This window comes from Pelobates fuscus, chromosome 1 (assembly GCF_036172605.1).
Source record: "Pelobates fuscus isolate aPelFus1 chromosome 1, aPelFus1.pri, whole genome shotgun sequence".
Classification (NCBI taxonomy): Eukaryota; Metazoa; Chordata; class Amphibia; order Anura; family Pelobatidae; genus Pelobates; species Pelobates fuscus.
In genome coordinates, this window is record NC_086317.1 from 93,189,854 (window position 1) to 93,203,199 (window position 13,346).

At 39.7% G+C, this 13,346-nt stretch overlaps 1 protein-coding gene across 1 annotated transcript in view; it reads left to right on the forward strand.

Annotated features, from left to right (window-relative positions):
- The window catches only part of ITGAE (integrin subunit alpha E), a 112,705-nt gene that overhangs the window by 25,806 nt on the left and 73,553 nt on the right, over nt 1–13,346 (forward strand). Inside the window, exons 9-11 of the mRNA XM_063444344.1 lie at nt 3,017–3,171; nt 4,031–4,184; nt 7,047–7,194. Of these exons, the coding sequence (XP_063300414.1) occupies nt 3,017–3,171; nt 4,031–4,184; nt 7,047–7,194 (457 nt within the window). The remainder of the gene's footprint in view (nt 1–3,016; nt 3,172–4,030; nt 4,185–7,046; nt 7,195–13,346) is intronic.

Below are 13,346 nucleotides of genomic sequence, written 5' to 3' on the forward strand. Positions count from 1 at the left end.
ATACCCAAATCTACCTCTCCTCACCTGATTTTTCTCCCCGTGTGCTGGAGTGTGTCATTGACTGCCTTTCTTTTTCTAACTGTATGACTTCATGATTCCTAAAACTCAACCTTTTCAATACTGAACTCCTTGTCTTTCCTCCTCCTAAAGCTACGTCTGTGTCAGTTTCCCTTAATGTCAATGAAGCTATCATAAACTCTCCTTCACCCTTACATAAAATCTATCAATATCATGTCGCTCTCACCTCCCACATTTCTAGAATTCGCCCCTTTCTAACTCAGAGCGCAAATAAGATGCTTGTCCATGCTCTCATTATTTCCTGCCTTATTATGATAACTCTCTGCTTGTCCACTGCAAAGTGCCAAGATTGCCCCTCTACAGTCTGTAATGATAGTCTCTGCCAGTCTCATGTACCTTATGTCTAGCAACTGTCACACCTCACTCCTCTGTCAGTGTCTACACTGGCTTCTTGTTCCATTTTAGGATACTGTTCAAAACTCTCATGCTTACTTACAATTCTCTCCATAACTGTGCCCATGCTTGCATCTCCTCACTCATTAGCAGATATGCTCCCTCTTCTTACATGTTACTGTCCCAGACTCTTGCTTGCCTGACTTCTCCAGGTATTTCCCCCTCATTATGGAATTCTCTCCCAGAGCACATTCAACTCTCCCGAAAAACGCATATCTTTAGAGAAGCCTACCAGCTCTACCCTTAACTCCTAATCCTTTATGTCCTTGCTCTTTCAGCTCCCCTGTAATGTGCTCCTACCTTCCAAACTCCCACTTCCACCCTTCAGGTACATACCAATCACTTAATTCCCTTTGTGTATTTCTCCATCATCCTTTTAGATTGTAAGCTCATTTGGGCAGAGCCCTCTTCACCTACTGTTCCAGTTTGTCAATCTTTTTTTTTCCTCAAAGTGACTATTTTTATAGTTTTTTTGACATCATTAACAAAGTTACAAACAGGTAGACCTTAGTTACATGACATTGACTTATTATATTACAGTGACATCAGTAATTTTTTGGTAGTTTGTTAGTATTGGTAACTCATAAGAAAACAAATCTTTTACATCAAATTTGGCAAAATAAAATTAAAAAAGGGTAGTAAAGTGTGGAAACAGACTTATGGGTGAGGTGCAGATTGAATGGTAGAGTCGTTACTATTTCACAATGTAGTTTCTCCTATCTACTTCATATAAGGTTCTTATAATGTATTACTACTATATATTGTTACACTTGTTATGGAATGCATACCACAGTGCCCCTGCCCTCATGGTACTTGTATGGAAATTATTTTGGGTAGCTGCCGTGCTTTCATATGACCAGTTAAGAGAGATTTGGTAACTCCTGTCTGGTTGGGATGGCATTATCTTTCCATTACTTCATTACTAAATTATGGGGTTGCTATGTGGACCAGGTATATCAATTTTGCTTCTACTTTTGAGGTATAGTATGGTGGCAGAAATAAAAGGAACATTTCAGGTGATGGACTGCATGCTTTCCTCAATAAAGAGGTCAAAACTGTGCTACCATGGTCTTCTATGATTGGAGAGTTGGGCATGTCCACCATATGAGAGTTGTGCATGTCCACCACATGTGCCAACTGCAGATTTAATCTCCAGCTTGTGTTACCAGCATGTCGGTTTTAAGTGTGCAAGTCACACAGGAACCAAATAACACCTATATAGTATTTTATGCTGCAGTACCAGAGCCCCTTGTGTATTGTAAAAATGTTTTCCACTGTTCTGGTTCAATAGTTTTTCCAAGGTCTCTATGCCATGTCTCTAAGACAAGCATCCCCATTCAACCGCTCATAGTCCAATGCAAGCACCTTTTTACATACATCTTCGTGTAAGCATAGCTTCTTGAAGGGCGATAATGACCCGTCTTGGTTATTGTATTTGCTGTTTGGAGTCCTTGTGGATAGAAGATATTTAAGTTGTAGATATTGAAAATTCAAGTCGAGCAGAAAATTCTAAAATATATAAAAATAATGCATAGTGCTTTCTCTATCAATATGAAAAATACATAGAACACCAGAGGAATAGGAATCACACGGTTAAGAGCTGTATCCAAGGTGCCTGTACAGGCTACTGGTCCAAGTAGAGAAATGGAGATGAAAGCTCCAATGTAAGTACAAACAACTTTATTAGAGTAGAACACTAGGTCTAGTGTAAGTATGGGTATGTTTTGTGCGAATTCACCACGGGTGTATCACTTTTTTTTTAGTTAACTTCATAATATGATCATAGAGTAAGGAATCCCAGCCCTTGATTTCAGTGTAGCTATAAATTCATTGATTAACGTGATAGAATTACATTGCAATAAATATTTTAAGTTTTATATGGATTTAATTCCTAGGAATGTCAGCAAGTCCAATCTCCAATCAAAGGTTGGATGTCCGATAGCTCTAAGCCTCCCATTCCCAATACCTGAGTTTTGGTCATGTTAAGCTTGTAATATGATTGTAAGCTATACTCCCCAAATTGCTTAATCAGTTTAATGAGAGACATACATTGTCATAGGTTCAATTTGTATTATTTTTCATCTAATTATACAGTATTCCAAATATATTAAAATTAGCAAATAGACCATGTGATACACGGTTTAGCCATAGATTAACAGAACTTATCATTATAGGTTTTTTATAGACAGGATCAGAGGCTTACATAAAGTCACAAAATAGACCTATAGTTTGTAAAAAGACTGGTTACAAAAGGTTTAGAAAATTACACAAATATTTTTTCTGCTGGGAGTTGCTATATGCTAAATACTTAAATAACAAGTGACCAATATACCATCCAGAGGCAACAGCTTATCTTTAATTTATTTCTAGTTGCTATTGTCCACAATTTTGAATTTTTTGTAAATACGTTCAGGGTTTCAGGTGGGACAGTGCATTTCACTCAAACTTTACGTTAACACTCATGAGCACCTTATGTTATCCCTGCTCATAACATCACGCTTTATCGATCTTTATCTGCTATATATGATTATTTTGTTCTTTGCAGTGTGACTTTGCTGTTGTTCAGTATAGTGATGTGATCCTAAAAGAATTTGATCTGCAGGAAAGCCGACAAGATAGCAACCATGCATTACAAAAGGTTCAACAAATAGAACAAGTAGGACATGTAACCAAGACAGCTTCAGCTCTTCAATATGTACTGTAAGTATAGCTAAAAAAAAACAACCAAAACAAAAAAAAACAACAAAAAAAAAACAACTAAATTTAGAAATCACTGAAAAATACAAACAAATGAAAAACGCACCAGGAATTGTTAGGAAGGAACAAATTTCAGACCAGTACAATAGCTGCTTTATTGAATCACTATAATTTCCTATATTGTTTATATTAATTGTACATATACTTATATATAATTATCATGTGTTATCTTCAAAGCACATCATATCATTAGTTACATCACTGTACTTAAAGGAACACTCTAGTCACCTAAATTACTTTAGCTAAATAAAGCAGTTTTAGTGTATAGATCATTCCCCTGCAATTTCACTGCTCAGTTCACTGTCATTTAGGAGTTAAATCACTTTGTTTCTGTTTATGCAGCCCTAGCCACACCTCCCCTGGCTATGATTGACAGAGCCTGCATGAAAAAAGAACTGGTTTCACTTTCAAACAGATGTAATTTACCTTAAATATTTGTATCTCAATCTCTAAATTGAACTTTAATCACATACAGGAGGCTCTTGCTGGGTCTAGCAAGCTATTAACATAGCAGGGGATAAGAAAATCTTAATTAAACAGAACTTGCAATAAAGAAAGCCTAAATAGGGCTCTCTTTACAGGAAGTGTTTATGGAAGGCTGTGCAAGTCACATGCAGGGAGGTGTGACTAGGGTTCATAAACAAAGGGATTTAACTCCTAAATGGCAGAGGCTTGAGCAGTGAGGCTGCAGGGGCATGTTCTATACACCACAACTGCTTCATTAAGCTAAAGTTGTTCAGGTGACTATAGTGTCCCTTTAATGTTCCAGAAAATAATCCCCATTATTATTTTATTTAAATAGAGATAACATTTTTAATGAAGCCAGTGGTTCCAAACCAAAAGCCAAGAAAATTATCCTGGTGTTGACAGACGGTGACATATTTATGGATCCATTAAACTTAACAACAGTCATCAATTCACCAAAAATGCAAGATGTTGAACGTTTTGCGATAGGGGTAAGTGCTTCTTCAACGTAAGAAAGGTTATAGTAAATAAAATATTATATAACCGTGAATTTAATTTATGAATACATGCTTGACATGAAAGAATGTATGAAAGCTACGCTTAAAGGAAAGTAGGTATTTATTTTTCTGACAGGGTTATTTACAAAAGCGAGGACTGCTAGGAATTCAAAGTGAATGTTATTTACTTTAATTTCAAAATTAAGGCCAAAGTAAGACGGAAACATTTTCCAAGTGTATCCAGTTTTGGATCAATATCTGAATTTCAGTTTGAATTTGCTTAAAACTCCCACGTATTCTCACTTTCGTGAATAACTATTAGATAAAATGTTTACATGTCAAAATAAAAGTAATGTTAGCAGTAATGTAAAACAATTTACTATTCAGTTTCAAAACTACTCTTTTTAATGTTCCTTATGAAAGTGACAAAAGCCACTTAATTTCCTGTGATCGATTCCTACTAAAGTCTGCATCTAATTCCACTTTTAGTTTTTGGATCCTTTTTTTTCTGTTTGAAAGTAACACACATGCTAGCGCCAACAGATTCCGTAGCACTTTACAATATTATAAGAGGGGGGATTTAACTATAAATAGGCTTATTACAAAAAAAAAAAAACAACTTACAGGAATGATAGGTTGAAGAGGACCCTGCTCAAACGAGATTACAGTCTATGGGTTAACTCTGGTGCTGGTGACGCAGGTGGGGGTGATGGTGCTAGTGGCGTCACAGGCATGAATAGTCCTAATGGCCGAAGAAGAGGTGTTAGGACAAGATGTGATGGCACAATTGTTTATAGTGGTTTGGGGAACACAACCCCTACCGTCTCTCAGTTTCTTTTTTTTTATTAGAACATAATAATTGATGATGGGTTTGTTTTTATTATTAGTATAAATTGGGATATTAATTTGTATTGTGTAAACTAACACAACTTTATTAAGCCAAAGTTATTGTTTGTGTTGAAAAATGGGTTGCTTGTTGCTGCTTGGTGGATTAACTACGACTGTAATGTTATTGTGTTTGACTGGACGATTAAACATTACAATCATCAAAGCATACAGTGCACACAGTTAAATAAAAAAGGCTTTTAAAATTGATTATTTAAAGGACCACTATAGTGCCAGGAAAACAAACTCGTTTTCCTGGCACTATAGGGTCTTTAGGTCCCCCCCTCTCCCCCCTCCCCCCCCCCATGCTCAGGGCCCCCCTCCTGTTGGGCTGAAGGGGTTAAAACCCCTTCAGCCACTTACCTTTCTCCAGCGCCGTGCTCCCTCAGCGCTGGGGAACTCTCCTCCTCCTGCCGACGTCAGATCCGAATCCGCATGCGCATTCAAACCGCCCATAGGAAAGCATTACTCAATGCTTTCCTATTGACGTCCAGCGTCTTCTCACTGTGATTTTCAGTGATTAAGTAAGAATCGAGGAAGTGCCACTAGCGGCTGTCAGTGAGACAGCCACTAGAGGCTGGATTAACCCTCAGTGAAACTGCTAAGTTTTCAGCTGCAGGGTTAAAACTAAAGGGAACTGGCACCCAGACCACTTCATTGAGCTGAAGTGTTCTGGGTGCCTATAGTGGTCTTCTAGTAATGCTGTATCCTGCCTGCAACACTACTATTGCTGCTGCTGCACACTGGCCAGAACACTGAAAAAAAGGGATTTTGTTTGTACAGATAGTTAAAAAAAACATCTGCTGCCCTCAGTGCAGAATTCACTTGGCAGTAAAGTTCTGCATACTATATTGCAATTTGCAAAGCATAAGCAATGGCAATGAAACACTGTAAATCAAAAAATCTGTCTCTCAAAAGAAATCAAAAAAATAAATAAGGGGCACTGGTAGTAGCTAGGCACAGGAAGAACCTAACCACCTCACTAGTCTCACATTAGGATGAATGACACAATCTCCCACTGCCACAGAGGAACAGCAATGCTTAAACACACAATCCCCGTTGAAGCTCACGTCAAAGTGTCTGAAAGAGTTCTGTTCGTAAATATATAGATTCTTTTACTGCTCCTCCTTTTTTTTGTCTGTATTCGTCACTAAACATGTGCAATTTGTTTTGTTCCGAATGTAATGAATGGATGCTTCGAAGTCCTGAATTGCCGAAGTGCCGAATTTAGGTAGTGCCGAAGTGCTTTGGATTTCTGAAAAGCGGTAAAACAAGAGAAGGAGGGTATAATTATGTGAATGATGACTGGAATCTAGACCAATAAGCTAATTCCTGGCACTGGGAGCCTTATAGATGTGTAAGTGGTTCTGGTGGCAGTCCGGGCACCTACCCCTACCCCTAACCCTACCTCTACTGCTACCCTAACCCTACCTTAACCCTACCCCTAACCTGTGGGTTAGAGGTAGGGTTAGGGGTAGGGTTAAGGGTAAGGTTAATGTTAGGGTTAAGGGTAGGGGTAGGGGTTAGGCAGCCCTACAAATGTGTAAGTCTTTGCGGTGGCAAGAGAGAGATGCTTACGAATGTCCTAATTGCAGGAGTCCTGAAGTTCCGAATTGCCAAAGTCACGAATTTCGGAAGTACCGAACCGATATGCCGAATTGCCAAAGTCCTGAATTGCCAATGTCCCGAATTTCGGAAGTGCCGAACCGAACCAAATTTTTTGCCCATGCACATCCCTATTCGTCACTTCTCATTTAAACTGTGAATAAAATCCACATTTAGGAGCTCTTTAACCAGCAGTCATTTTTTTCCCCACAATTTGTACATTTTCATCAAAATAACATATATATATAATGGTCTTAAGCTTTACTGCCAATACATTGACAAGTTTTGCATAAACTTTGTGTTCCTCCAGTAAGACGAATGAACGTGTTTTTGTAGGATACTGAATGTCATCACTTTTCATTACAGGTTGGAGATGCTTTTAACAAGTCAAAGACATTGAATGAGCTGAAGCTTATTGCATCTCAAGAGGATGGTCATGTCATTCGTGTTGAAGATTATTCAGCACTAGAAGGACTTCTTTCCTCCCTGGAGCAGAAGATAATTGGAATAGAAGGTAAGAACACATCAGCATCAGTTAGGAAGCTTATGTATGCTCAGAAAAAGGTATATGATATAACTGAGATTATTTACTATGGGCAACTAATTCCTCTATCCATTTGCGAGCTGGAATATGTTTGCCATATTTTGGGGGGGGGGGGGGGGTCGAGGACCTTTGTTCAGGAAATGAACTTGAAGAAACCAGCTTGATCTTAAGTTTTGTTAAATTTAGCAGCTTATCGCAGGTGACAGTTTATTTTGGATTCCACATTTAATACAACTTCATCTTACTTTGTTTCTTAAGAATATACCTGGCATGTATATTTTGAGTATTCTATTTCCAGCTTGGCCATCAGTAAATGTTGCATCAATTCATAAACTCTGAGTTAGATCCATAAAATAATTATTTTACATAATCTGCCTGGCAACACCAGTGGAGTGATTTTATAAAGAAACACTATCGCTTTAGGAATACAAACATGTATTCCTAACACTATAGTTTTTGACTACCTATTTTTGTGTCCCTCCTACCATGTGAGGATTTACTTAACCTTCGGCCCTTGTCGCTCCCGCCTCCAGCATCCAGCGCGTCACGCTATTTATTTATTTAACTTCACTTCACTTGGTAGCACTTTTTTTCTTTATCACCATGTTGTTTGAGTTATAGTTTTGTTTTTATTTTTTGACTAAAACCTAGTTAGGGAGAGGCAGATATCTTCCAAGCTGGCAATAACTGTATAATTCCGGGAAGTACTTAATAAAACAAAAATTACTGCTATTCATCATATACATGAAACAGATCTTTTCTAACCTCTTAAGGACCAAGACTTTTTTGAGGTTACAATGTTACAATAAAGCTCTCCATGCCACAATAGCAATAGCAAGCACTTCATAAATATATATCCTCATGGCATTTAGTAAACTTGCATATTTTAACGTTATATTAGACAAAAGTATTAGGCTGGTCAAACATGACTAACTGTTTAGGCAGAAAATAAGGCTTAAAGGGCAAGCTAGACATGTGTAGTATAGGTAAACATTAGTGTTGTCGCGAACCCGAAATTTTCGGTTCGCGAACGGCGAACGCAAACTTCCTCAAATGTTCGCGAACCGGCAAACCGCCATTGACTTCAATGGGCAGGCGAATTTTAAAACCCACAGGGACTCTTTCTGGCCACAATAGTGATGGAAAAGTTGTTTCAAGGGGACTAACACCTGGACTGTGGCATGCCGGAGGGGGATCCATGGCAAAACTCCCATGGAAAATTACATAGTTGATGCAGAGTCTGGTTTTAATCCATAAAGGGCATAAATCACCTAACATTCCTAAATTGTTTGGAATAACGTGCTTTAAAACATCAGGTATGATGTTGTATCGATCAGGTAGTGTAAGGGTTACGCCCGCTTCACAGTGACAGACCAAACTCCCCGTTTAACGCACCGCAAACAGTCCTCTATATACAGAGTAAACATGGCTCCCTCTATATACAGAGTAACATGGCTCCCTCTATATACAGTGTAACATGGCTCCCCTCTATATACAGTGTAACATGGCTCCCCTCTATATACAGTGTAACATGGCTCCCCTCTATATACAGAGTAACATGGCTTCCCTCTATATACCGTGTAAACATGGCTCCCTCTATATACAGAATAACATGGCTTCCCTCTATATACCGTGTAAACATGGCTCCCCTCTGTATATAGAGGGAGCCATGTTACTCTGTATATAGAGGGAGCCATGTTTCCACTGTATATAGTGTAACATGGCTCCCCTCTATATACAGAGTAACATGGCTCCCCTCTATATACAGAGTAACATGGCTCCCCTCTATATACAGTGTAAACATGGCTCCTCTCTATATACAGAGTAACATGGCTCCCCTCTATACAGGGGCGTACCTGGAGCATTTGGCACCCGGGGCGGATCCTTTATTTGGCACCCCCTCCCCAACTTTGAAATGTAAAAAACAGCTGCAATTTTTTTTTAAATGTATGTTTATGCAGTGTGTGTATAGTGTGTAAAGTGTGTGTATATTGTGTGTATAGTGAGTGTGTATAGTGAGTGTGTATAGTGTGTGTGTATAGTGTGTATAGTGTGTGCAGTGTGTGTATAGAGTGTGTATAGTGTGTGTATGCAGTGTGTGTAGTGTGTGTATAGTATGTATAGTGTGTGCAGTGTGTGTATAGTGTGTATGCAGTGTGTGTATAGTGTGTATGCAGTGTGTGTATAGTGTGTATGCAGTGTGTGTATAGTGTGTGCAGTGTGTATAGTGTGTGCAGTGTGTGTAGTGTGTGCAGTGTGTGTAGTGTGTGTAGTGTGTGTGTGCATAGTGTGTACAGTGTGTGTATAGTGTGTACAGTGTGTGTGTATATTGTGTGTATAGTGTGTGTATATTGTGTGTAGTGTGTGTATAGTGTGTGCAGTGTGTGTATAGTGTATGCAGTGTGTGTCCCCAAGCCCCTAGTCACACAGCCAAATAAAAAAGCCCCTACCTACCCCCCTCACCCTAAAAAATAGTGAAGGGGGAATAAAATTACTACCCTGTAAAGTAAAATTCAACTTACTATTCAACGTCTTCTTCTTCTAAAATCTTAATTTTTTTAGCCCCAAAAAAGGCCAAATAAAAAGCCATCATACCCGTCGAACTTAAAAATAAAATAAAAAACCCGAGCACAAAAAAAAATTAATCCATCTTCACCCATGGAGGGCTCCGTGTCAGTGTTTATCAGGGATCCTTAGGATAGGTGTCAATCCATATCTGCCAAGTGACCCTATGTATTGGGAACAGTCCCTATTCTGCTCTGTGTCAGTGTCTGGAGGGAGTATCTGCAGTAACACAGAGTGTCTGGGGGGAGTATCTGCAGTAACACAGGGTGTCTGGAGGGAGTATCTGCAGTAACACAGAGTGTCTGGGGGTAGTATCTACTTGTAACATTTATATGCACTAAAAAAAAAAATAATAAATTGAAAAAAAAAAAATGGTTGCAGCTTCCGAATTAATCTAAAATGGATGCTGTCCAGTAGGTGGGAGGGTCTGCTAGGGAGGGTGTGCTGCTGATTGGCTGTAATGTGTCTGCTGACTGTGAGGTACAGGGTCAAAGTTTACTCAATGATGACGAATAGGGGGCGGACCGAACACCGCATGTGTTCGCCCGCGGTGGCGGACGCGAACATGCTATGTTCGCCTGGAACTATTCGCCGGCGAACAGTTCGGTACATCACTAGTAAACATGAAACAGAAATCAAGTTATAGGCTAATTATAGAGTGAAACATCTCCTGTAGTATTACTGTATAACTTGTTAGACTGAATGACTAAAACAAGTAGACTACTGGTAATGAGACTGAACAGTATGGTGCTGCATCTCACTAGGTAATTGAAATATAAGGAACAGAAATAATATTAATAATAATAACTTTTTGCAAAAGCATAAAAGGAAAAGGCGTAATGGTAAATACATTGTGCAGGCGATAGGCCTAAGGTCAGGTTCAACCTATTCCCCTGGGTGTTAAGAGCAAGGTGTCGCCCAGTAAGTCATTATACATGTGTGCAGACATGATCCGCCGTTGTGCCCCTCTCCAGCTCCAGGCCCACACAAGGGTCGACCCTGTCACCCCCGGGACTTGAGGGCTCTCTGCGATGCATGTCTTCACCCTCGGGAGGCAGCATGGGGGATCCATGGCAAAACTCCCATGGAAAATTACATAGTTGATGCAGAGTCTGGTTTTAATCCATAAAGGGCATAAATCACCTAACATTCCTAAATTGTTTGGAATAACGTGCTTTAAAACATCAGGTATGATGTTGTATCGATCAGGTAGTGTAAGGGTTACGCCCGCTTCACAGTGACAGACCAAACTCCCCGTTTAACGCACCGCAAACAGTCCTCTATATACAGAGTAAACATGGCTCCCTCTATATACAGAGTAACATGGCTCCCTCTATATACAGAGTAAACATGGCTCCCTCTATATACAGAGTAACATGGCTCCCTCTATATACAGAGTAACATGGCTCCCTCTATATACAGTGTAACATGGCTCCCCTCTATATACAGAGTAACATGGCTCCCCTCTATATACAGTGTAACATGGCTCCCCTCTATATACAGAGTAACATGGCTTCCCTCTATATACCGTGTAAACATGGCTCCCTCTATATACAGAATAACATGGCTTCCCTCTATATACCGTGTAAACATGGCTCCCCTCTGTATATAGAGGGAGCCATGTTACTCTGTATATAGAGGGAGCCATGTTTCCACTGTATATAGTGTAACATGGCTCCCCTCTATATACAGAGTAACATGGCTCCCCTCTATATACAGTGTAAACATGGCTCCTCTCTATATACAGAGTAACATGGCTCCCCTCTATACAGGGGCGTACCTGGAGCATTTGGCACCCGGGGCGGATCCTTTATTTGGCACCCCCTCCCCAACTTTGAAATGTAAAAAACAGCTGCAATTTTTTTTTTAAATGTATGTTTATGCAGTGTGTGTATAGTGTGTAAAGTGTGTGTATATTGTGTGTATAGTGAGTGTGTACAGTGTGTGTATATTGTGTGTATATTGTGTGTATAGTGAGTGTGTATAGTGTGTGTGTATAGTGTGTATAGTGTGTATAGTGTGTATAGTGTGTGCAGTGTGTGTATAGAGTGTGTATAGTGTGTGTATGCAGTGTGTGTAGTGTGTGTATAGTATGTATAGTGTGTGCAGTGTGTGTATAGTGTGTATGCAGTGTGTGTATAGTGTGTGCAGTGTGTGTATAGTGTGTGCAGTGTGTGTATAGTGTGTGCAGTGTGTGTATAGTTAGTGCAGTGTGTGTATAGTGTATGCAGTGTGTACATAGTGTGTACAGTGTGTGTGTGTAGTGTGTGTAGTGTGTATAGTGTGTATAGTGTGTGCAGTGTGTGTATAGTGTGTATGCAGTGTGTGTATAGTGTGTATGCAGTGTGTGTATAGTGTGTGCAGTGTGTATAGTGTGTGCAGTGTGTATAGTGTGTGCAGTGTGTATAGTGTGTGCAGTGTGTATGCAGTGTGTGTAGTGTGTGTATTCAGTGTGTGTAGTGTGTGTGTGCATAGTGTGTATAGTGTGTGTATAGTGTGTGTATATTGTGTGTATAGTGTGTGTATATTGTGTGTAGTGTGTGTATAGTGTGTGCAGTGTGTGTATAGTGTATGCAGTGTGTGTCCCCAAGCCCCTAGTCACACAGCCAAATAAAAAAGCCCCTACCTACCCCCCTCACCCTAAAAAATAGTGAAGGGGGAATAAAATTACTACCCTGTAAAGTAAAATTCAACTTACTATTCAACGTCTTCTTCTTCTAAAATCTTAATTTTTTTAGCCCCAAAAAAGGCCAAATAAAAAGCCATCATACCCGTCGAACTTAAAAATAAAATAAAAAACCCGAGCACAAAAAAAAATTAATCCATCTTCACCCATGGAGGGCTCCGTGTCAGTGTTTATCAGGGATCCTTAGGATAGGTGTCAATCCATATCTGCCAAGTGACCCTATGTATTGGGAACAGTCCCTATTCTGCTCTGTGTCAGTGTCTGGAGGGAGTATCTGCAGTAACACAGAGTGTCTGGGGGGAGTATCTGCAGTAACACAGGGTGTCTGGAGGGAGTATCTGCAGTAACACAGAGTGTCTGGGGGTAGTATCTACTTGTAACATTTATATGCACTAAAAAAAAAAATAATAAATTGAAAAAAAAAAATGGTTGCAGCTTCCGAATTAATCTAAAATGGATGCTGTCCAGTAGGTGGGAGGGTCTGCTAGGGAGGGTGTGCTGCTGATTGGCTGTAATGTGTCTGCTGACTGTGAGGTACAGGGTCAAAGTTTACTCAATGATGACGAATAGGGGGCGGACCGAACACCGCATGTGTTCGCCCGCGGTGGCGGACGCGAACATGCTATGTTCGCCTGGAACTATTCGCCGGCGAACAGTTCGGTACATCACTAGTAAACATGAAACAGAAATCAAGTTATAGGCTAATTATAGAGTGAAACATCTCCTGTAGTATTACTGTATAACTTGTTAGACTGAATGACTAAAACAAGTAGACTACTGGTAATGAGACTGAACAGTATGGTGCTGCATCTCACTAGGTAATTGAAATATAAGGAACAGAAATAATATTAATAATAATAACTTTTTGCAA